The sequence below is a fragment of the Catharus ustulatus genome, chromosome 22 (assembly GCF_009819885.2).
Source record: "Catharus ustulatus isolate bCatUst1 chromosome 22, bCatUst1.pri.v2, whole genome shotgun sequence".
In the NCBI taxonomy this organism is placed as follows: Eukaryota; Metazoa; Chordata; class Aves; order Passeriformes; family Turdidae; genus Catharus; species Catharus ustulatus.
Genome location: NC_046242.1, coordinates 10,844,912 through 10,867,223, shown reverse-complemented (window position 1 = coordinate 10,867,223; position 22,312 = coordinate 10,844,912). Strand labels below are relative to the sequence as shown.

Below are 22,312 nucleotides of genomic sequence, written 5' to 3'. Positions count from 1 at the left end.
AGATAGCCACCTTCCTCTGGGTGTCTGAATACTCCAGGCAGTATCCTGCTGCAGGAGGGGACCACACCCCCAGGGTTTTGCACCTCCTTGCCATGGTGACCCCCTTCATCCCCCAAAAGAAATTAGAGAAGAGATGGTGGTGAACAGCCCAGGCCGAGCAGAGCAGTGGCCCCAGTGCCTCCCTGTGTGTCCCCCCTGTCAAAGCCAGTGGTGCTGGGGACACTCACAGGAGTGGAGCTTGAAGAGCAGCTTGACAGTGTAGTCGTAGAGGTGGCTGCAGTCCAGGATCACCTGGATGAGTGGGGCCAGACGGCACTGCCCCGCTGCTGTCACTGACACTGAGCGCGACATGTCCAGGGAGCTGAACACTGCAGGGAAGGAGAACAGCATCAGATCCAGCAGCATCAGAAGGTGCCACACCGTGTCTGCCAACTCCAGACACAAGATCATCCAGATCAAGATACCCACTGGCTCCTGGGGACACGGGCTGCTGCCCTACAGCTGTGTGTGAGCTCAGGGAAATTCCCACCCAGGTCTCCCTCCCAGCCCTGGGAGCACTCCTGCCTACCACCATAGGTCTCCAGCTGGGACTGAGCACCAGCTGTGTCCCTGGGCAGAGCTGACATGCAACCCCTGTGCTCTGCCTGTCACTGCTGTCCCACTGGCCACTGAAGTGTGCTGGGTGTGCCAGAGGGAAGATGCTCTAAAACCAGCTTGGAGAGCTGAAGACCATCTCATTCCAATACCTTCCACTAGACCAGGGTGCTCCAAGCTCCATCCAACCTGGCCTTGGCTCTATCCAAACTGGCCTTGAACTCCTCCAGGGATGGGGCAGCCACAGCTTCCCTGCACAACCTGTGCCAGGGCCTCATCACCCTTACAGCCAAGAATTTCTTCCCAATTTTCCACCTAACCCCACCCTGTGGCAGTGGGAAGCCATTCCCCCTTATCTTGTCACTCCATCCCTTGTCCAAAGTCTCTTTCTGGTGCTCTTGGAGCCACTTTAGGCATTGGAAGGGGCTCTAATGTCTTCTTGGAGCCTTCTGTTCTCCAGCTGAACACCCCCAGCTCTCCCAGCCTGTCTCCAGAGCAGAGAGGCTTCAGCCCTCAGAGCATCTCTGTGGCATCCTCTGGACTTGCTCCAGTAGCCCCATGGCCTTCCTGTGGTGGGACAGCAGGGCTGGAGGCAGCTCTGCAGGTGAGCTCTTACCTAAATGGGGCAGAGGGGCAGAACTGCCCCCTCACCTGCTGCTCATGCTGGGGGAGCAGCCCAGGGCATGGGGGGTTTTAGAGCACACATGGTTGGGGCATGTTGAACTCCTCATCCTCCAGCATCCCCAAGTCCTTCCCAGCATGGCTGCTCTCCATCCCTTCATCCTCCAGCCCGGATTAATACCAAGGGTTGCCCTGACCCAGGTGCAGCACCTTCCACTTTGCCTTGTTGAACTGTAATTCAGGTGAAGTGCCCATAGAAAAGCTGAGCTGTGGTGCCCTCAGCCAACATCCCGTCAGAGCCTCATCCAACTCGGATCAGCCCCACAAAGGGGCTGGACTTCAGCAGATCTCTCACTCCACCGTGTCTCAGAGTAATGCAGGGCTTTACCTGTCTGGAAGAGATTCAGCTCACACTCCAGGTAGTCAAACATCTCCACCGTCAGCTGAAAACTAGGAAACAGGGTTGAGGATGGTTGGGGACTGTCCCCAAGACCACCCATGAGAAAGGGTCCTGTCCTGGCTTGGTCATGCTGCCACTGGGGTTGGGCAGAACATGCCACCCACTGCACCCACTCGCTCCCTGACCTTTCCCTGCCCCACACTCACAAATTATTGACGTCATTCTCCCCAGCCTCATCAAGCTGCCGGTCAGACATCTGCAGATTTCCAGGGAATCGGGGATTCTGTGGAGAAAACAGGAGTCAGGAAAGGGTTCCAGAAAATCTCCTGGTCTGGCCACAGCTCTGGGAGCACCAGGGCTGTGATCCTGCAGCCTCAAAGTTAGGTTTTGGATGAACCAGGGGAGCAATGTGGGGGAAAAGGACATAGCACAGGGTCTCTGAACCCTGGGTGACCACAGCATCTGTTCTCTTCCCAGCAAGAAAATCTCATTCTCCTTGGGCTGAGAAACCTGCCAAGAAGAGGGGAGATAGGGCTGCCAGCAAAGAACTGGATGGGATGGAGTGATACCTGCCCTGGCATTTTGGGAAAGGTCACGTAACACTTCCAAAGTAGGGTGATGGGCACAGAAAACACCTCTTTCCAGCAGTTTCCCCCCCCTTTTCCCATCTAGGATAGCTGGGGGAGAATGGGGTGTGTGTGTCTCCTACTACTTGTAGCCCACTGACTCCCAGCCCAGCCCAAGGAAGCCTGGGCCACAAGGAATCCTGTCACCTCCAAAGCATTGGTCCTTGGGCCATTTTTGATGGCCACTGGCAGCTTTGGGGATATTTCATGGAGGCAGTAGGACAGCCATGCTGGTCCCTTGCAGCCACCCCAGTGCCCACCCCTTGCTACAGCCTTGGGAAGAGGGACAAGGGAGCTTACCTTGGTGTGAAATTCCATCTTGGTTCTCAGCAGTTTGAGGTAGATGCTGCAGAGCTGACCGTAGCCCTCATTCAGGTGGCCCTGTGGAGATCCCAAAAAGCTGTTGAGATCCAGGGCAGGCTGTGGAAAAGCCTTTTTCCACTGCAGAATGATTGACCCCTTCCTTATCTCCCCAAAACCACAGCCAAACCCTCCTCGCTGGCACCTGGATGCAGGCTGGCTGTACTGAAGGGATTTGGTCAGACCCTCTCATCACCTTCTCTGCATGTTTCAATGCTTCATTTGACTGCCAGAGCCGAGTTTTTACTGGGTTTTGCCATAAAATAGGAAGGTGGCATTTGATTTTGGTGGAAGGGAACACAGAATCCAACTGAAACCCAGCCCAGGGAGGTGACAACAGCCACAGGTAAGCCATGGCTGTGCTCTGCTTCCTGGGAGAGGGAACCCCCCCAAGCCTACACTCCCCCCAGCCTGGCCAAGGCACCCCCGGGGTCTCCCCACCAAAGTTGGCAGAGTTGGTCACTTACCCACATCCTGCTCATGTCACTCAGCTCATTCTTGTATCGCACGGAGTCTTTCAGGACCTGGAGGAATGATGGTGTCAATCAGTAGGCAGAGCACCAGGACACGGTGTTCCGTACTTGAAACCACAAACTGGGGGACAAATTGGAGGTCTTGATGTACTCCCAACCGTTTATTGCCACCACCAGCCCCGAATGCCTCTGCTTCCCCAAGGAGGACACTTGCTGATGGTTCCTGCACTAATGCCATTGCCTGGCGCTGAGCAGTTTCCTCTGGCACCGGCATTGCCGATGGCACTGGGGTTTGAGGGACACAAGTTTTGGGCAGGCCAGCACCAGAAGGACTCTGGCACCCAGGATTCACCTGCAGGAGGGCACAAACCCTCCAGGAGGGCTCCAGGCCCTGCTCAGGATCGACCCCTAGGAGACTAACTCTCCTCTGGGATTACTCCAGTCCCCACCCCAGAACTGATCCCCTAGAAGGACACTGGCCCTCCAGCACCTCCCATCACCCAGTGCAGCCCTGCAGGGGAAAGGATTTGGCTCCAAGCTGAGCTTTGGGCACTCACATTGGAATGTCCATCCCGGAGGAGCTTGTGGAAGACATGGCAAAACTTCCAGCAGAGCACGGCATTGCCAGACAGCGGCAGCCGGTTCACCACTGACCAGAAGGTCTGTGCTCCCTTCTCATGGTGCGTGCCCAGGATGCAGGGTGCCGGTGGTCAAGGAAGCACTGCTGTGCCTCTGGTGATGGAGAATGACCACTCCAAGACAGCTGCACCCACAGAGCTGGGTGGATGGGGGGCCAGGCCACCTCAGGGAGCTAATGATGGTCAGCCCAGGCATATGCTGTCCTCAAAGTGGCACAAGCCACCTTCTCCCCCCAAGTCCTGCTCTGGGAATACTATGGCACATGCAAGGCTGGGGCTGTGCCTCTGCTGAGCCTTCCCAGATGCCTTGCTGCGATGCTGGGGATTCACTTTTGGTGGTAGTGTCCCAATCTGCTGTGGGCACCTTCCCCTCCTGCCCTCTTCTGGGATGACAGTGCTGGGAGCACCAGCCTGGGCACCTACCAACATTCAAAGGCTGTGACAGCAGCAGCAGGGGCATGTGCCATACTGGAAAAATATCCAATAGTCCCAGCCTTCCCAGCATCCTGGGCACCTCTCCTCACACACCCTCTTGATGCTGCCCCTTTTCCAGGCAGCCCGCCCTGCCCCCTCACTCCTTGTCCCATGGCCAACTTTGAGAAGGATATTCCTGGCGTGTTTCTCCTTGACAGCCACTTCCTGTGCATTAATGGCCTTATTGATGCTGACGGTCTGCAAGAGAGAAGTAATTGAGGGGGTGAGATAGGAAGGGTTGAAGCTCCCTTACACACTGAGACCCTCTGGCTCTGCAATGGCTGGACCCCATTCAGGTCCCCAATCCCTGCTTGTGCCAGCTGGATGCTGACCTTTCCCAGATGCCTTTCTGGGATGCAGTTGGCATCCACCAGGTTCAGCTGCTGCCAGGACTCATTTACTCAGGATAGTAACTAAGCAATTAAAGCAGTGCCCACAAAGAACCCTCTGCTGCCCTCAGAGTGGTGGGACAGGCAGAGGGAAGGCAAATCCCTCCCCTGTTCTTGGATTGTGGGCAGCAGCTCCTACCCCAGTTTTGGGGGTGCTGAATGGGGAGGACAATTTGGGGGGCACCAAAAATCGGGCAGTGGGATGGCAAGACCACTGCCAGGGCTGTCTGGCAAGGTCCTGGCTGCTTCATGGATTAGAGGGACAGGAGTAGAACCCACAGGCAGGACTTGCCATGCAGGTGTTGAGGACCTTGCAGAGTCCACATTGAGGAGCCTGAGCACAGCCAGCCACCACTGATGCTATGGAAGGCAGTGGCAGCCACTGGGAGCATACTCCAGGCAGGATTTTTAACTTCACCCCATTTCTGATCCTTCATGGGGACACAAAGATGCCAGCAGAGGGTCATCCTCTCTCCAAGCTCACACATCACCAAGTGCTTCCTTGGCACCTGCTTCCATGAACATCCCACTGCTTATGGAAGGAACTGTCTGGCTTAGCACTGCCAGAAGTAGCTCATTACTGATTTAAAGCAATTAAAGCCTTGAGATTAATTTCAATGCCTTTCTCACTACAATCCTCGCTGCAACCCTGCTTCCTGGCCCTCTCTGAGGTGGCCCCACATGGCTTCATCTCCACGGATCCTGGTGAGTCTGTGCTGAGCGGGGTTAGAGGGGCCCACAGGAGCCCCAAATGTGGTGGAGTACAGCCCAAATGCCCCAGGAAGTCCCTCTGCCACCAAAACAAGTGCCAGCTGGAGCAGGAATGATGGTGGCCTGAGACAGCCAAGACCCCACGCACAGTTGCACCCCCAACCCAGAGCCAAACATCCCCCTAGCTGAAACTCTGTCCAGACGTTCCAGGTATGAGCCAGTTCTGCTGCAGGGGTGCCACTGTCAAACATCATGGTGTTTGCAGCCCCACCCCTATTGGCTCCGGGTGGTGACCAGTAAGGACCACAGAGGTGACATGGGAGGTCATCAGCAAGATGCAGAAGGCTCATATTGAGGTGTCAGGGGACCCGAATTGGCAGTTGCAAGACACCCATCCCAGGCACCCAGAGCAGAATCTGGACCTCAGGTTGGTTTTTTAAGGAGAGCTGAAAGGAACACCAGCAGTGGAGAGACCCATCCATCCCTTCCTGAGGGGCTGGATAGAGGCTACAGGTCCCCAGCACATGAGGACAAGAGTGGGAAGTCACCTTTGCAGCTCTACCTGTCCCAGCAGCCACAGCCTGATAAGGGTCAGGAAAACCATAAAATTAAATTCAGCATTAAAAAAATGCTTGGGAAGGGGCCTCTGCCAGTTTGGAGAGGTATGTCCATGTCCTAGAGGCTTGGAGCAGGATGCCTGCATCCCAACAGCCATCTGTGACACGTGCCATGGATCCAGCTCCAGGGGAAGCCTGTCGTCATCCAAAATCCCAGTCTGCAGCCCCGAAGTCCCCAAGACTGTCAGGACAGTTGTGATAAACCAGTCGACACAGTGAGGAGTGCCAGGATCAGCATTTGAATGCACATTCCACCTCGGAACGGAGTCCTGGACCACAAGGAAAAAGCCAAACGCAAAGCCAGAGCTGGTGAGCAGAAGCTCACAGTCAGAGGCAGGATGTAGGCACTACTCTCCTGAAGCTGCTCCTGTCGTCCTTAAATGACCAGAACAGGGGTGGTCTCCCGAGTAAAGCCATGCTGCATCCCTGGGAAAGCTAGAAATGGAGCTCCCAATTTAACTGTTCTTCTGTGCCAGCTTTTCCCAGCAAAGCAGGGACAGTTTCTTCCAAACAAGGAAGCCCCAGTGACTTCCCGAAGTGAGAAGACACAGTGGAAAGGTTATGGTGGCTGGCAGGCCATGGCTCCAGGCAGAGACATCGGTCTGGAAAGCAGAAAGGTATTGGAGGAAAAGCTGAATCTCACTTTCTGGGTGTACTTGTGGACACCCCACTTTCACACTGTATCCCAAGAGTGCAGGGCAGGGGTCCCATCCCAGGAGCCACTGGGGACATGCCCAAATTGCCATAACAGTGTCTCTGGCAGCACCCACATCAGCAAACTGGGGGAGCACAGAGCAGCAGCAGGAGACCAAGGCTGGAATTGCCACCTCCAGGGGACACGTGGGGTCAGGAAGGGTGATTTGGCTGCAAAATTAGGTCAGAACAGAGGGAAATTTGAGGCTCCCTGGACAGCAAGTCCAGATCCCTTCCCCACAGAGGGTCTTTCATCCTGGCTCAGAGATGCCACTCCCCACCACCATCCCACACCTGCAGTTGATATCATTTTAATTTAATTATGAGCTTCCAACCTATGAGGGCGATTTCTGACCCACTAGGACACATCTGGGCAGCACTGCCAGTCCCGCTCCAGTTTGGTGAACAGGGCAGGGACATCAGGGACATGAGGCAGTCCCACACCCCACCCTACTGCTGGGACAGGAAATGTCGGAGTTTCCTCTTGCACAACAGGCCAGGGAGGAAGTGGGAGGACAGTCCAGAGGGGTCATTGCATAAGGAGATGCGTGAGGGTGACACTGCCATCTGGCCACCCTGGCAGAACCACAGGGCCAGGATGTGAGACTGAGCTAAGTAGAGCAGGACCTAGGGCAGGGCTGGGCATGGGGCTCTTGCCAGACTGGGGAGTGACTCCACAGGTGCTGCAAGGGCTGGGAAGGACATCGGGGCTGGGAAAGCTGCAAGGACTAGGAATGTTGCAAGCACTGTTAACTTTCCAAGTGCCACTTGAGCAGTGTAAAGACACCCCACTGGTGTGTACAAGGAAAGGCACAGGCCATTTGAGAGCAGTCTGGGACTGTCTATACCTGAGCAATGGGATCTTTCCAGTAGTCTTTTCCTCCCTCTGCAACACCATGGGGATTCCCAGAAACCTGTGGAAGGTCTACTGCCCATGGCTTGACAGGCCCACCATAGCTATATCCCACACCTGAATTCCCAACACCTGATCCAGCCCCACCCTTCTCACAAGGAGATCCCACAGCAGGGCAGAGCCATCAACAGCTCCACACTGGGGTGACCCATGGACAGGTCTCATGTCACCTCTGGGCACGTGTCTGAAGGCTCCAACAGAGGAGCCCAAAACTGCATGGAAGAAGAGGGTCAGGACAGAGGCTTTCTGAGCCCTGACACACACTTCCCTCTGCCACACACACCCTCGCTCCCCACGAGTTCTCCCCAGATTATGCTCTCACTCTCTGAATGCAAAATTTCCCATTTGGAGGCAAAGAGCCAAGCTTGGCTCAGGAGCAGCACAAGGCCCTCCCGTTTCTTTCATTTCCAAAAGGAAACGAGTGTTGATTAAAGAATCCAGAGCTACTGCAAATTATTTGGAGAAACTGAGTAAGTCGCAGTGCAAATCCTCTTAGTAATGCTCCCTCATTTCTCCTTAATTCCTTTCTATAAATGGAGAGCTGGGATGGAGTGTACCTCCAGAAAACTGCTCACAAGCCCTGCAGACACAGGAGCTTCAGAGAAGGGAGTGAGCAGGAAGACTTGACTACAACAAGCCTACAAATAAAATTAATGGGCTTAATTAAAATTAAAATCCCAGTAAAGCAAAGCCTCGCTCAGGCCCTGGAGGTGTGCAGGACATGGGGAAGCAGGCGAACACTACCAAGGGCACATCTCTCTTTGAACACCACCCACCTCCAGCAGCTAATGTCAAATCCCAGCCTTGATGGGACTCAGGGAATGGTTTTGTGCAGCAAAATCCTGGAACAAAGCCAGATGGATAACACCTGGGGTGGTCAATGCTCCACTCCTGGGAACAGCTGGGGTGGCTGTGGTCCCCCCATGCTTGGCACCTGGGGCCTGACGGCAGCAGCAGGAAACAAGCCTGGCTTTGTGCCTGCCAGCAGCTGGAGGGAAAGGGAGGCAGGGAGGCAGGAAAGCAATGCTGACAGGCTGGCCAGCCACACGGGATGTAAAATCCAGGGATATATTTCTATGTATTGGACAGGAGGATGTTCAACCTGTCTTTCTGCTCAGTCCCAAAGGCTTCTTGGGAGCAGGGAGTCAGGCGATGTGAAAAGTACCTTCCTACCACTTAATCCAGGCTATTTGGCTGCATCTGCTGCTGAATCCACAAGTTTGGAAAACAAGTTATCCTCTCCTGGCTAGCCACATCCTGGAGCTGCTCTGGGGATGAAGTTCCTTGTCCAGGTTGTGTGAGCATATCCTGGAAGATGCTGCTGTTGTTCTCACCTCCTGCTCCCTCTGGATGAAAATAGTTCCCAAAATGACACAAGTCTCAGATTTCCCACTGCTTGGGCCATAAAAACAACCATTTCCCCCAAACCAATGACATATTCCAGTGACAGAGATGCCAAAAGCTCACTGCATCGATCGGGGTCACTCGCAGTGGTGGTGGCTTCAGATGTCCCTCTCTGTGAGGAGATGCTGATGCCACCAGCCCAGATGCCAGCAGGGGGAGGACCAAGAAACAGCCCCAAACCCCAAGTGATACCAGTGTAGGTGTTTGGGTGTCACCTTGTCCCATAGCATGCACACGGAACATCCCAAAACAGAGTCACCAGGAAGATGGCAACAGGCTCTGTGAGCCATGCTGGAATCCAATGGCATGACCACGATGCTCTTCTCGGCATTGCTACCTCCAGGTCCGCTCTCCTGAGGTCAGAGTATGATGACTTCAGATTGATGACACCACCAGCCCCTCCAGCACTCAGCAATGCCCGATACAGGAGTATTATAGAGCTCTTCCAGCACAGGTGGCATTTCCAGGGAAAAAAAACCACCTGGGCCAGGAAACAGAGTGGTGGTGTGAGGTTCAGAGGTCTATAACCACAAGGAGACATGCAAGGCTGGAAGCCAACTCTAGCATGCCTTTGAGAGCTGTAGTACTGTTATCCCAGCAGAAAAACCAAAATAAAGTCATAAGATGTCCATTATGTCCATTTGGAGTGAGCCTGGACAGCCCACTCCACCAGCTCCCAGCTCCTCCTGAGGGTAGCAGAGGCTGGGATCCACAAGAGGATGCACCCATGAGCTGTGTATACAAGGACTTGACCCACCATTGGCTCTTCCAGAGCCTTCAGTGAAAATCCCAAGTTCCACACATTCAGGAGAGATGGGGTAGGATGAGATGTGATCCAAATGATCCTCCACCTTCGAGGCAAAGGAAGGAAGGAATGACGGAAGACAACCAGCCTGCCAATCTGTAGTGGGTCCCAAGGGCTCCAGTACAACACTCAATGCCAGCAGGAGAGAGCTGGAATGATCCCAGGGAGAGTTTGGCTCCCAGAAATTAGAGTTCACCACAGTGAATACATCACTGCCCACCACAAGGAATCAGTACCTGGAGGGCTGGGCAACTGGATTCCTCCAGCCATAAACAACTTAATGCAGTTTAATTATTTAGACATGGAATTTTTAAAACCAGTTTAAGGAATGTGGACTTTTCCAATATACAGATAAACTTTAGGGGGAAAAAGGATGGCAAGAAGCAATTTTGGGGAGGACAGCTGGTAAAAAGCAAGGCTAAAAAATCCAGACCTCACAGGCTGGAGGCTGGGGCAAACTGACACTGTAAAGTTCAGAGCCCAGGCTGCCACTGCCCAGCACTTCCGAGCCCAGAGCACAACAGAGCCCATCACAGGGGACTGGATCCGAGGGGAGGCAGAAATCCAGGGAGAACCCGAGGATCTGCATCCCTACATTAAAACATGCACATTCACTTGTTACTCACTCTATTACTGCTCAGGGCACTCTGTCAATCCCGCCCCACATGCCCAGCTGGCTCGGCTGCGGCCAGAGCCTTTTCCATGAGCTGCCCCAATTGCCAGGCTTTTAATTTTAAATTGAGATTTTACGCCAGGATAATCTCTTCCAGTAGTGGTGATTTCTGTCTGGGGAGTGAGTGTGGCTGTGTCTGACAGGTCAGCCATCCAGAAAGGTCTTCCATCATCTTCAAACGTTCCTGGAACATTCCCAGTCTGGCTGAGCAGTCTTCTGCTTCCCAACAGATGCAAATATTTGGGTATTTTTTTGGGGACAGGAAGAGATAAAGGAGTGAGGATGGAGGATTTGGGGAGCAGATGCAAGGAGCTCATCCAGATGTGCATTTCTATGATCGTCTGTCATCCAGGACCCACCTTTCTTGGGAAGCGTCACCTCAGCAGGAACATGGTGCTGCTTACTGCCCTAGCAGGATATTCCAAAACTAAGCTCGAATCTGGTGTTGGTGGAAATTGTTCCTTGCAATGCTTCTGGGTGAGCAGCAACTCCAGGGAGCAGGATGGGGCATCCCCCCCCCCCCCACCCCCCATTATCCCCCCCAGGATGTCTGGCTCCCACAATGATGCCAAGAGCAGCCACGACCATGTGGGCTCAACGCTGCATGCTGGAACACCAGGAAAAGCCAAATCCCTCTTCCCAGGTGAGCAGCTCGGGGTGAACATACTCCCTGTAGGAACAGTCCCTACAAAAACCCATTTCTTGCCCCACACTTGTTTCCATTCCTTCTGCCTGGGCTCGAGGCAGTTCCCAGGGCCGGAGGAGCTGTGACAGCAGCACTGGGCACGGGGACACAGGTGCATGGCGATACGGGTATGTGGGGACACGGCAACATGGATGCATGGAGTGCTTGTGGGGACACGGATGCGTGAGGACACCGACGCCCGCGGGGACACGGATGCGTGGGGACACGGATGCTCGTGGCACGGCCTGAACCCGGCCGAGCCGGGGATTGGTGGCAGACGACTCACACGGGCGTGCAGGAGCGAACCCGCGCCGGCCGCCGCCGCACGGGGAGCTCCGCAAAACCACGGAGACGAGCCCCCCATACCCACTCGCCAGGTCCCGCCGCCACACGAATCATCCACGCAGCCCGCGATGTTCCTCCGGGAACAGCCGGTATCGAAGGTAGCGAACCTCCCCGGGAAGGAGTTTCCCTGGATGCAATCCCGGGGGGCGCTCGGGTCCCCGAGGAGCACTTACCACCTTGCCCAGCTCCATGGCGGGGGCTGGGGACGCGCGGTGCGGGCTCAGCGCGGCGCGTTGCCCATGGCGGCGGCGGCACTGGAAGGTTCTGCCGGGCAGCGGCGGCCGAGCGGGGCAAGAGGAGCGGGGCGGCGCGACAGGGGACGGGAGGGGGTGGCGGGGGCGCGGCTGCGGCGCTCGGCCGAAATAACAAAGGAGCCCTCGGGGGGCGGGCGGTGCTGAGGGACGCCCCCTGGGCGTGCCGCCCTCCGCGCCCGCCCCCCGCCCCGCCCCCGCGCCCGCTTCGGGGCGGCGGCAGAGGATGGTGCGGGATGGTGGCCGGACGGTGGGCAGCTCTACCCTGCTCCATCTCCTGCCCCACTGCTAGATGCCCGCTTCAACCCCTGCCCCACTGCCAGATACGCTGCCCCGTCCCTGGCCTCTGGCCCGATTCTCTGCCTCATCCCTTGTACCACCTGCACCCTCCTGCTCCATCCCCTAATTAATTAATTCCCCCACTGCCGGACCCTCTACTCCACTGCCAGACCGCTTTCTTACTTCCTGTCAGACTCCCTACCCCTGTGTCTGCCTCGGCTGCTAGCATCTTGGTTCCAACAACAAAAGCAATTAAAGCAATTAAACCAGCGTGGTAACAATCCCATCCCATGGGCAGGAAGGCACGGCTCGCTGACCACCACGACCACCCTGCCGATAGACAGGAAAGCATCCAGGCAGGAGGATTTTGTTTTTTCCCAGCTCCTTCTTGTGCTAAAGGAACATTTTCTGATGGGAGGCACAAAAGAAACCCAAACAATTCTTCTATCACTCAGTGAATCTCCTAAAAGCAACCCCAAAGCACTGCCCGGGCCCTTGGCTTGCCAGCGGAGGAGATGCTTCAGAGCACAAAGAACAAAGCACTGCTGCGGGGCCAACCCAGCCAACACACTAATCCAACACACTAATCCTTCGGTATTACTGCAGTCTAGTCACGCCTCAGCCACTTACTCTGGGATGGTGACTTGGCCTCTCTTAATAAGATAACAGGATCCCACATCCCTGTGGGGACTGAGTGCTGCCACCCCTGTACTCTCCCAACATCCAGCTCCGCAACCACCCAGTTCATCCCAGCCTTGGGGGAGCTTTTAGGGTCAAGTCCAGGTTGTGTTTTCCTCAGGTGGTTGTTAAAGCCCCTGTGAGATCCCTGGGATGGACAGCCAGATGGACGGAGCACCGCTCAGCAGCGCTGCAGCTCACAGTTTTTTTGCTGGACTAAATGTGTTTTGCTAGATCAGATGGTTTCAAGCAGTAGCCAAATTCCTTCAGGAGCAGAGTATGGATGCTGTTCTGAGCCTGGGAATGAGCATGAATCAATGCTCGGCAATCAAGGCAGGCACCTGCCCCTATTGAGCGTACCTGCTCCTGTCACAGGTGCCATCATGGGGCCAGGTTTTGTGCCCTCCCCACAGTGAAGCCCCTCAGCGAGCGACTCCCAACTGTGTTCTCAACATGAAAAGTGAGAGCTTGGATCCTTGCTGTGCAGCCCACCCTCCAGCCTAGCTTAAAGGGATCCTGGAATTAATTAATTCCCCCTTTGCTGAGTTTAGCACCACTCTGAACTCAGTGCCACAACTGCTGTTGCCTGCTGCCCCAGGATATCCTGGAGGTGCAGTCCAGAATTTCCAGGGCACCATCTCCAGAGTTCCCAAGAAGCTAAGACACAGCATCCAGAGACCACAGTGCCGCAATCAGCACTTGGTCATCAAGTATTAATGGCTTAATTGCATGAAGAGACCTTATGGCAGGTATACAAAGAGCACAGCCAAAACCAAACAGGATCTGAACTAAATCCAGTCGCTTCCACATGCACAGGATGGATGGAACTTTCTCTACACTGTCACCTGCATGGAAAATAACCTCTAGAATAATAAGCAGGATATACATCCATTTTTTCATAGTTATTAGTGACATGCTGTAATGCCACTGGAACCCACTTGCAGCCATACCAGACCGTCCATCCCCCACTCACAGGCTTTGTGCTCCTAGCATTCCTATTCAATCCCCCAAATTAAAATCAGCTCATCATCATTAACCTTAATTTTCCAAATCAAGCTTTCAGAGCAGCTCCCCACCGCACGAAGTGCTCAGCTCAGGGGGAAGGTAGCCAGGGTCTCCTGGAGAGCAGGGACATGCAAGTATTTTAGGCCACGACTGCAGTGTGGTTCCTCATGGCTGAGCTGCTCCAGCTGGCAAAGCCTAGAGTTTGGATACCACCAGGAAGCACTTGGGGCAAAGGCAGAGAGCTCCAAATCCACCTGGGTTCACAGCATGGGGGCAGCTTCAGCCAGACCAAGGCAGCTCAAGGAGAAAATCTGTAAATTAAAAGCAATTTCGGGAGGATCCTCAGAGCAAAGGGAAGCCCCAGTTCCAGAGAGGTTAGGAAAGCTGGAAGCACCAAGCAGATATGACAGCATCCAACCAATCCAGTGCTCAAGACAGGCTGGTGCAGCCTATGGGGACAAATCCCACCACTTCAGGGATTCACTGAGGTGAAAGGAATTTCATGCTCTTCCCAGGGGAGTTCACTACATCAGTGTGAGGGTGAAGAGGCATTCCTGGCCCCAGGGTGCTCCCATGAAGAGCAGAGGATACAGAGAGTATCCCAGCCTTTCCAACAGGGAATAGGGAAGGCAAAGTGAGGGCTGCTTTCCGGAGGCAGCTCCTTGCTTCACCCTGTCCCCAGAGGGCCTTTATTTATCATTCTTTGGTCTGATCTGGAGAGGTGCAGATCTCTCCTCTCCCCCTGGCTGTACTGAATCTTCTTGGTGCTTCACTCCAAGTGCCTTTTCTCCACGCTGAAAGCATCCTCCACCCTCCTGCAGCTCCATGACTCTCCTGCCAGCTTCCAGGGTGATATGTGTGGTTTGGATCACGACAGATGAAAACAGAAGAGACATTCAGTGTCTTCCCCCACCTGCCAGAGGCTCTGCAAGCAGCTTTTAAACTCTATTTCAGCAGCCACCTCCCATTAAAATGATGGGAACTAAGGTGAAATGTCTCAGCAAGTGTGGCCTTTTGTCATTACAGCCCAGAGAGGCTCCTCAGAAACGCTCTCTAAGGCTTTGGCTTCTATTGCTTTTACATCTCTGATTTCTGTTGGGGCAAATCTCTGCCTGAGCTGATGCTCAGTACAGGAGTGGGAAGCCCGGGCCAAGCTGCTTCAGGGAGCATTTACATGCCTCTCAAAGGTCTCCTTCCCTCTTTTTTGCTCTCCTTCTGTTCATTTTACCACATCTAAAAATATTCCACTAAAAACCCTGTTTCCCTGCAGCCGCCTCCCTCCTGGATGACTAATAATATCTGTTGCTCTTTCTTGATCTCTCTGTATTTCCCAAGTCTTCCCCAAGGGAAGGAACAACACCAGGGCTATGCTCTCAACCAGCTCCTTGGATTCAGACTACTAAATTAATTTTCCTCAGAGAATGGTATTTTTTCCCAGCTCCTCCAGTGCAGCAGCAGTTTAAACCCACCTCCCCAGCTCACAATAAACTAATCCTGCCCCATGCTTACACCTGCCTAATGCTGCTGAAGCATTGTTCTGATATGCGAGCTCTAGGATCCTGGCATTTTCAGAGCTCCAGGGAGAATAGCAGGTTCACTGGGAAAACCACCAAGCACTTAGAAAACAATTTACTGTCATTTTTTTTCACGTTTCAGTTTTTTCCAGCAGCTTTCCAGCCGTGGAGCAATGTCGTATGGGATGTGCAGAGGAGGCTGGGTTAGGCTGGATTTGGTGCCTGGTCCTTGGAGCTGGAAGAGCAGCACTGGCTGTGTGAAGAACTTGCATTTTAGGAGCAGGGGGTGAATGCTGGGCATTGGGGGTGTTTGGGATAGTGGGACTTAGAGGAAAAATCCATCTTGCTGTCACCACATGGTGACAATGGCAATGGCTTTTTTCCCCACTGAGTGGGATGTTAGAACACTGTAACAGGGATTGGCTGTACTGCACTGCTCCATGTATCTCCAAAGCAGAGCCAAGACCTGCACCAGGCACCCTCTCCACTGCCAGCACCACATCATGCATTAGTCAGGATACAGGGATGGAACAGCACTGGCAGGAGCTGGAGGTGTGATGAGTTTCTCTAGACCCAGATACTGCAGTACAGCCAAATCCTTCAGGGCTCAGCCCACTGTGATTTTCCAAAGAGATCCATCAATGAACAACCTTCGGAAAATCCTCATGCTGACAGTGGTGATGTAAAAAACGTCTCCGAATGGTCATAGTCCTGGTGAACCAGCTGCTTCCAGCTCCAACACTGCACTGCATGCAGGTAGATTTAAAGGGTGTTTGGCTGCTCCAAGACTTCTGGAAATCCCCCTGGCTGGCTAATGCCCAGATACCTTTGCAAATCTTGATTTAGGAAAAATATCCGCTTGGGAGCAGCGCTTAAAAAGCTCAAGGCCATTTTCAAATCCTTGTAATGCTGCAGTTTCCTGGACATGTGAAAGCGAGAGGAAAAAGCAGATCAGGCTGAAGCAGGCATGTGGCCAGGACTAGCAGCTGCGCCCAGGGCTGTGCTGGCATGGAACAGACAGGAGTGGGCAGCCCAGGGGTTATTTCAGCACCAAGCTCCCCCAGCTGCCCACCACAACTGGTAAGCATGGTGAGCAGGGAGGAGACAGCCCAGGCAGGAGATCCAGAAGAGCTCTCGTGGCAGATCCCCACGGACAGAGGGGTGTGGGTGCAGGTGAAGCCACTGGTAGCCTGGTGTGTGGGCAGGGAGCTGAGCTCCACTACCCCTCCTGCCTTTACAGGAAGCTGCTTGGTTGAGTTGTCAATATAGAGATTTTCTTTAAAAAAAAAAAAAAAAGCTGGGTTCATGATGCCATTATTGATCATTTGGTATTTTTAGCTCCTTTTTGAATACATCCCTGTTGGTGCTACAGCAATTGCACATCCCCGTGGAACATGGCTCAGCGGGGCTGCTCCAAGGTGAGCAGGAGCTCAGAGAGCAGCAATACAATGCCAATGGGATTATAAATGCAAGAGGGAAAGAGGAAAGAGAGAGGTGGGATTAGCAGCATTCTCCACCTTGCTGCTTCCAGCTCCTGCCAGTGTTGCAAGGAGACAGGTAGATAGATCCTCCCATCCAAACCAGAGGCAGACGAAGCTCCTGTTTCCAACCTGGTGTGGAGGGCTGGGAACCCATAGAAAGGGTGAGACTGACCTGAGTGGTGCCATCGACAGACTGGAGGGAAGGGAGGGAATCCAGAGGGAGCTAGACAGGCTGGAGCAGTGGGTCCATGGCAGCTTCCTGAGGTTCAGTCAGGCCAAGGGCAAGATCGTGGACCTGGGCCAGGGCAATCCCTAGTGCCAGCACAGACTAGGGAGGTCTGTGGGGACCCCAGAGATCTGTGAGGATAAACACCCCCAGCATCTCTCTCTATCCATGGGGCCATTTACACCCACCAATGACTCTCAACGTTGTCCTCTTGTCTCCACTTGCAGGCCCTCCATATCCTGGATCCACTTATTCTAAAGTGATTAAACCATTACTGATTTAATAGATGATGGATGCATGGACGGATGAAGACGACTGGGGGATTCTGGCAGGTGACAAATGGGACATGATCCAGCCATGTGTGCTGACAGCCCAAAAAGTCAATCATCTTCTGAGACCCCCTGGGAGCTGCCTGCACCTCCAGGGTCCCAGCATAGGACAAAGATGTAAAACTGAACAAGGGTTGGGTCAGGTTAGACATGGGGAAGAAATGTAGGACTATGATGGAGGTAAGGGGCTGGCACAAGTGAATCATGGCAGTGGAATGTAAACCTGCACACTTAAGCTCACACTTAATGGGACAACTTGCTCATCATTGCAGATGTCTCCTGCCACTCCTGCAGCCCATCCTTATATGCAGGTTATCTGGGTACCCTACTAGGAAACCCAGGCTGGCTCTTCCTTGGCACAAGCACAGTGCTTTACTGTGGTGTCGCTTCCTTCTTGCCTCATGCTAACACCACTGAGATAAGCCAACACCCAGAAGAAGGAAACAGGGTCAGCAAAGGAGACAGCTGCAGTGGGAAGTGGCTCATCCTGCATGTCTGACAGTTGCTGCTCCCTGGGCTCACATGGACCAGAGCTCTGATGTCACCCACCACCTTGCAAGTCCCAAAGTTTAGAGGGGTCAATGCCCCCAGCAGCTCTCCCCATCCATGGGGATGTTTACCCCCAACCATGAGTCCACTGACCCCTCCATCAGCAACCCCCAACTTTGTCCTCCTTTCTCTGCTTGCAGCCCTTCCATCAGTGTCACCAGTGACTCAGAAGATGATTGATAAATCATAGAATCCCAGAAGGATTTGGGTTGGAAAGGACCTTAAAGCCCATCTCATTCCACCCCTGCCATGGGCAGGGACACCTTCCACTATCTCAGGCTGCTCCAAGCCCCATCCAACCTGGCCTTGGACACGTCCAGGGATGGGGCAGCCACAGCTTCTCGGGACAACCACCCTTGCAGGGAAGAATTCCTCCCTAATACCCAGTCCAAACTTACTCTCTTTCAGTTTTCAAGCCATAAAACACATCTCCCACTCATTTCCTTTTAAAGTTGCCAAGTTCTACCCTGGAGACTTCATAAATGGGGAGCTGAGGCTTCACACAAAGCACAGTGCCAATACATATTCAGCGTCTGCCCTCGGGTGCCTTCCTCCCTCCTCCAAAGCATAGCGAGGCCCTCGTGAATCTCCAGACATTTGCCTCAGGTGATCCTTCAACTGCCCCATTAGAAGAATCACTTTATTTATCTGCTTTTGCTTGCCCCTTGAATTGATACTGCAGAGCCTGGCAATGCCAAGTGTGATGCTGAGCTCAGTGCCCAGCCCAAAACCACCTCCCACGAGCCTCCCAAACCTTCTCCTGAGCTTTACATTCATGTGAACCTGGACCCAGGAGCAGGAGGCTGTGTGGAAGCTCCAGTACATGCACACACACCTCAGCACCTCCTACAAGTCCTAAATCTGAAGAGTTTTGTTGCAGATGCGTAGCAAAGGGGGAACAAACTTGCCTGAAGTGAAACCACTGGATGCAATAGGTTGGGAAATGCCACAGCACATATGTTCCCTGCACCAGACCACGTCCTGTGAGGCCAGCCCCTGGCCAGCCCCTGCCTTCAGCCCCCTCAGCAGTGCTACGGCTGTGAGCAGCATGAGGGTGCTGTGCCTGCCTCTGGCTAATAGGCAGCAGCTGAGGTATTTATAGGAAATATGCAGCATACTTCCAGCCTGGGGACAGTTTCCAGCCCTGAGCTTGTTAATATTTAAGTGCCACGTGCTTGCAAGGGGAGGTTGGAGCAGAGTAGGCAATGCTGGCTCACAGCAATGCTGCCTCCTCCCAGTGCTCCCACAGGTTTGGCTACTTACTTTGGCCCCAGAGGCCACTTCCCAGCTCTCTCCCCCCACCCCAGCTACTGAGACCCCATTCAACTCCCCATGTCCCAAACAACTGCTTCCCAGAAGGGCTGTGGAGCTCCAGAGAGCTATGGGTTTGCAGAGCGGCCAAGGGCCAGTTTACCTCCCAGAAGACTCAGCCGGATGGGGTGCCCAGTTCAGCCCAAGGGGAAAATGCTGGAGTAAACAAGAGTCCAAATGACAGCTAAAAATGACATAGTAAATTCTCTGCCTGGCATCCCCTCATATCACCAGTGTCAGGATGAAGCCCTTTGGGTGAACCTTGAGGGCTGGAGCCCCTCTGTTCTGGAGACAGGCTGGGATACCTTGGAGTGTTCACCTGGAGAAGGGTCCAGGGAGACCTTAGAGCCCCTTCCTCTGCCTAAAGAGGCTTCAAGAGAGCTGAAGAAGGACTTTGGACAAGGGCGTGGAGTGACAGGACAAGGGGGAATGGCTTCCCACCGCCACAGGGCAGGGTTGGATGGGATATTGGCAACGAATTGTTCCCTGGGAGTGTGGTGAAGTCCTAGCACAGGGTGTCCAGAGAAGCTGTGGCTGCGCCATCCCTGGAAGTGCCCAAGGCCAGGCTTGGTAGAACTTGGAGCAATCTGGTCTAGTGGAAGGTGTCCCTGCCCTGCAAGGGGTGGAATGAGATGGTCTCTAAGGTTCCTTTCAACCCAAACCATTCCAGGATTCTCTGCTACGTGAGTTCAGGCTTTCCTTGTGCTCTTTTAACAGTCCCTGCTCCTGTGTCCAATGCCTCTTCAGTGCTTGTGGCTGGTCCTGCCACAGGTGATGCTCCTACAACAGCCCCATAATTTTGCCTGGCTAGAAGTGCCTGGCAAGCTGCCTGCTCCCTGGGTGTGAGAAGGGCCAGAGGAGCCAGCAGTGCTAGGCGACCAGGGTGGAGCCTGAGGTGAAAAAAACCCCAGCATATAAAGGAAACTGTGTTTCATGTGTTATTGCTGCCTGTCTGAGATGATAGAGGAGGGAATGGCAGGCATGATTCCATACAAAAGGCTGAAAAATCCCTCCCTGAGATATAAATATTTGGTTTTCCTCATTTTCCTTGTGTGGAAATAAACACCACCGTCTGGACTGCTGCCAGCATATCCCTGGGCTCACCCAGGCCAAGGAGAAGGGTTGCACTGTCCTGGTCTGGCCAGCCCCAGCATCGAGGCTGGAGGGGAACTATGAGCATGAAATCATGCTCTGGGTGTGCAAAACATGCCTGTGCCTACTGGAAATATTGGGAAAATGGATGGGAGGCACTTAGAATAAGCTCAGATGACAAGAAACAGCTTCACGGAAGCTTTTCTGGCAGCAGGGGATGCCCCCTGTGCTGGGAGCCACTGGTTCCCCATGGCATGGGGGGCATCCCCACTGTGTAATTCCACACTGGAATGGGCTAGGCATGGAGGGCTGTGTCTGCCACTCTGTTCCCTGCCTCCTCTGGTATACATCTTCCACAGCAGGATGAAGGTGGGAAGAGGAGCACCTGTCTGCACCCCAGGGATGCCCCTGCTAGAGCTCATCAGGGCAGAGGGAAGGGCAGACTCAGGACTTCCATGTTCTAGGAAAACAAGGAGTTTAATGTGGGATTGAAATCTCTGCTCACAAATGCAAATCACAGGAGCACACATAATACCATCTACGCTGGCTGGCAGAGGGGCATATGGAACACCCAAACACGAGGAATTGGCTCTGAGACACTAAACACACCCAATTTCCTTCTTTTCCAGCAATTCAGCACTGTCAGCTACTGCCAGGCTGGCCCAGCCCAGCACAGGGCACCCTGGTTCTCACCCCACCACCCCACCTCCCCTGCCCTGCCCCCGGCACGTCCTCCTGCTGGGGACGTATTGAGCTGGGAGGTGACAGGGCTGGGTGGAGTGACACGGGGACAAGGCTGCAGGGACACACAAGCCATGAGAATGGCCTCAGTGAAGGTGATGGATGGCTAAGCCAGGCACCAGCCTGAGAACTATGGGAGCTGTACCCAGTACTTCTGCAAAGAAAATCCTTCGTGTTCCAATGATGTTCAGGAAATCAGGACTTTTTAAACTTTTTTTTGATAAATAAAGAAAAACATGCAAGAAATCTGAGGTATGACATTATTAGAAACAACCTAGAGAGCCCTGAGCACAGCTCAACCACTATGACCAGTTCCTCTGCTGTACCCTGGTGAGGCAGAGAAACAAATCCATGTGGGGACAATTGGTGGGAATTTCCAAACGCTGCTTCCTTCTGGAAAAGCATATTGAACCTAAACACAGGACCAGGAACATCTTCAGGGGAGATGCAAACATCCAGGTCCTGAAACACTCAGGCTGTGGGACCAGCCAGGGGATTGCTGTGGAAGGAGCTGAGCACCTTCCAAAGATGGAAATACCCATGGGAAGAAGAAGAAGCAGAAGACCCCACTACGACTACATGCCCTGTTCATGAGATGCTTGCTATTTTCCCAAGCAGAAATCACAGCACTTCCTGCTGCAGCTGGAAAGAATCCCTTGGAGGTGCTGGGACTGGGTATCCAAAACTTGCTTACTGTCCAATGAAAGGGCCTGACAGACTTCACCCCTCTGATAGGAATCCATAGTTCTTAGCATTCCCACAATGTGAAAAATCTCTTTTCCCTGCTGAAGGGAAGAGAAGTTGGATTGCAATTGCTCCCAGAGTTAATGAACACTGCAGAAAAGGAGGGAAAAGGGTTAAAATCATAAAAGATCTAACAGGGACACTGGCTAATTGTCAATTCCATGTGATAGCTGATTAGAAGAAAGATCGGGTCAGTATTAAGGGATTAATGGAAAAGTCTAGACATGACACAGTTAATTATACTCTGCTCCTATGGGAGAGAGGAGCCAACCTCAGGATGCTGTGGATGCTGTCCCAGGGCAGCTCTGTCCACATGCCCCTGCCACAGCATAGCACCACAGCCAAAATCCCAGATAATAATGGGCTGGAAACCACAGGTTTTGTCCAACAATTTCTCCTCTTTCCTTTGCTCTAGTTTATTTGCATCTGTGCTGCTGCCAAAGCTTTGCTTCCCTCCTTGTAGGCAGAAATTGCTGGATATTTAGTCTGAGTTTTTTGCTCACCACTCAGAAGCTTTGGCTGGTACCTGATTGCTCCTCCACCCCCCAGACATTACTAATTCCTCAGGGAGCTCTCCTGCCAAACTAGCTGTGTTGAGGGATGAAATCTGGGGGTTACAGAGAACACAGGCAGGGCCAGGAAAATCATCCCTGGGGCTCAGTGGCTGGTGTGAGTGCACTGCAAATAAAGC

The 22,312-nt window shown here is 53.5% G+C and overlaps 1 protein-coding gene across 6 annotated transcripts in view; it reads right to left on the bottom strand.

Moving 5' to 3' along the window:
• Positions 1-22,312, bottom strand: part of HIP1 (huntingtin interacting protein 1) — a 42,794-nt gene that overhangs the window by 10,463 nt on the left and 10,019 nt on the right. For 3 of the 6 annotated variants that reach the window (XM_033077992.1, XM_033077988.2, XM_033077989.2), the window contains exons 2-8: positions 4,321-4,384; positions 3,632-3,774; positions 3,069-3,125; positions 2,542-2,622; positions 1,822-1,898; positions 1,604-1,665; positions 228-368 (exon numbers count right to left, since the gene is read on the bottom strand). In XM_033077992.1, the coding sequence (XP_032933883.1) occupies positions 228-368; positions 1,604-1,665; positions 1,822-1,898; positions 2,542-2,622; positions 3,069-3,125; positions 3,632-3,774; positions 4,321-4,384 (625 nt within the window). Of the gene's footprint in view, positions 1-227; positions 369-1,425; positions 1,514-1,603; positions 1,666-1,821; positions 1,899-2,541; positions 2,623-3,068; positions 3,126-3,631; positions 3,775-4,320; positions 4,385-6,014; positions 6,037-11,594; positions 11,702-22,312 lie in introns of those variants that run through there. The other 3 variants (XM_033077990.2, XM_033077991.2, XM_042779896.1) reach the window with 3 other exon arrangements.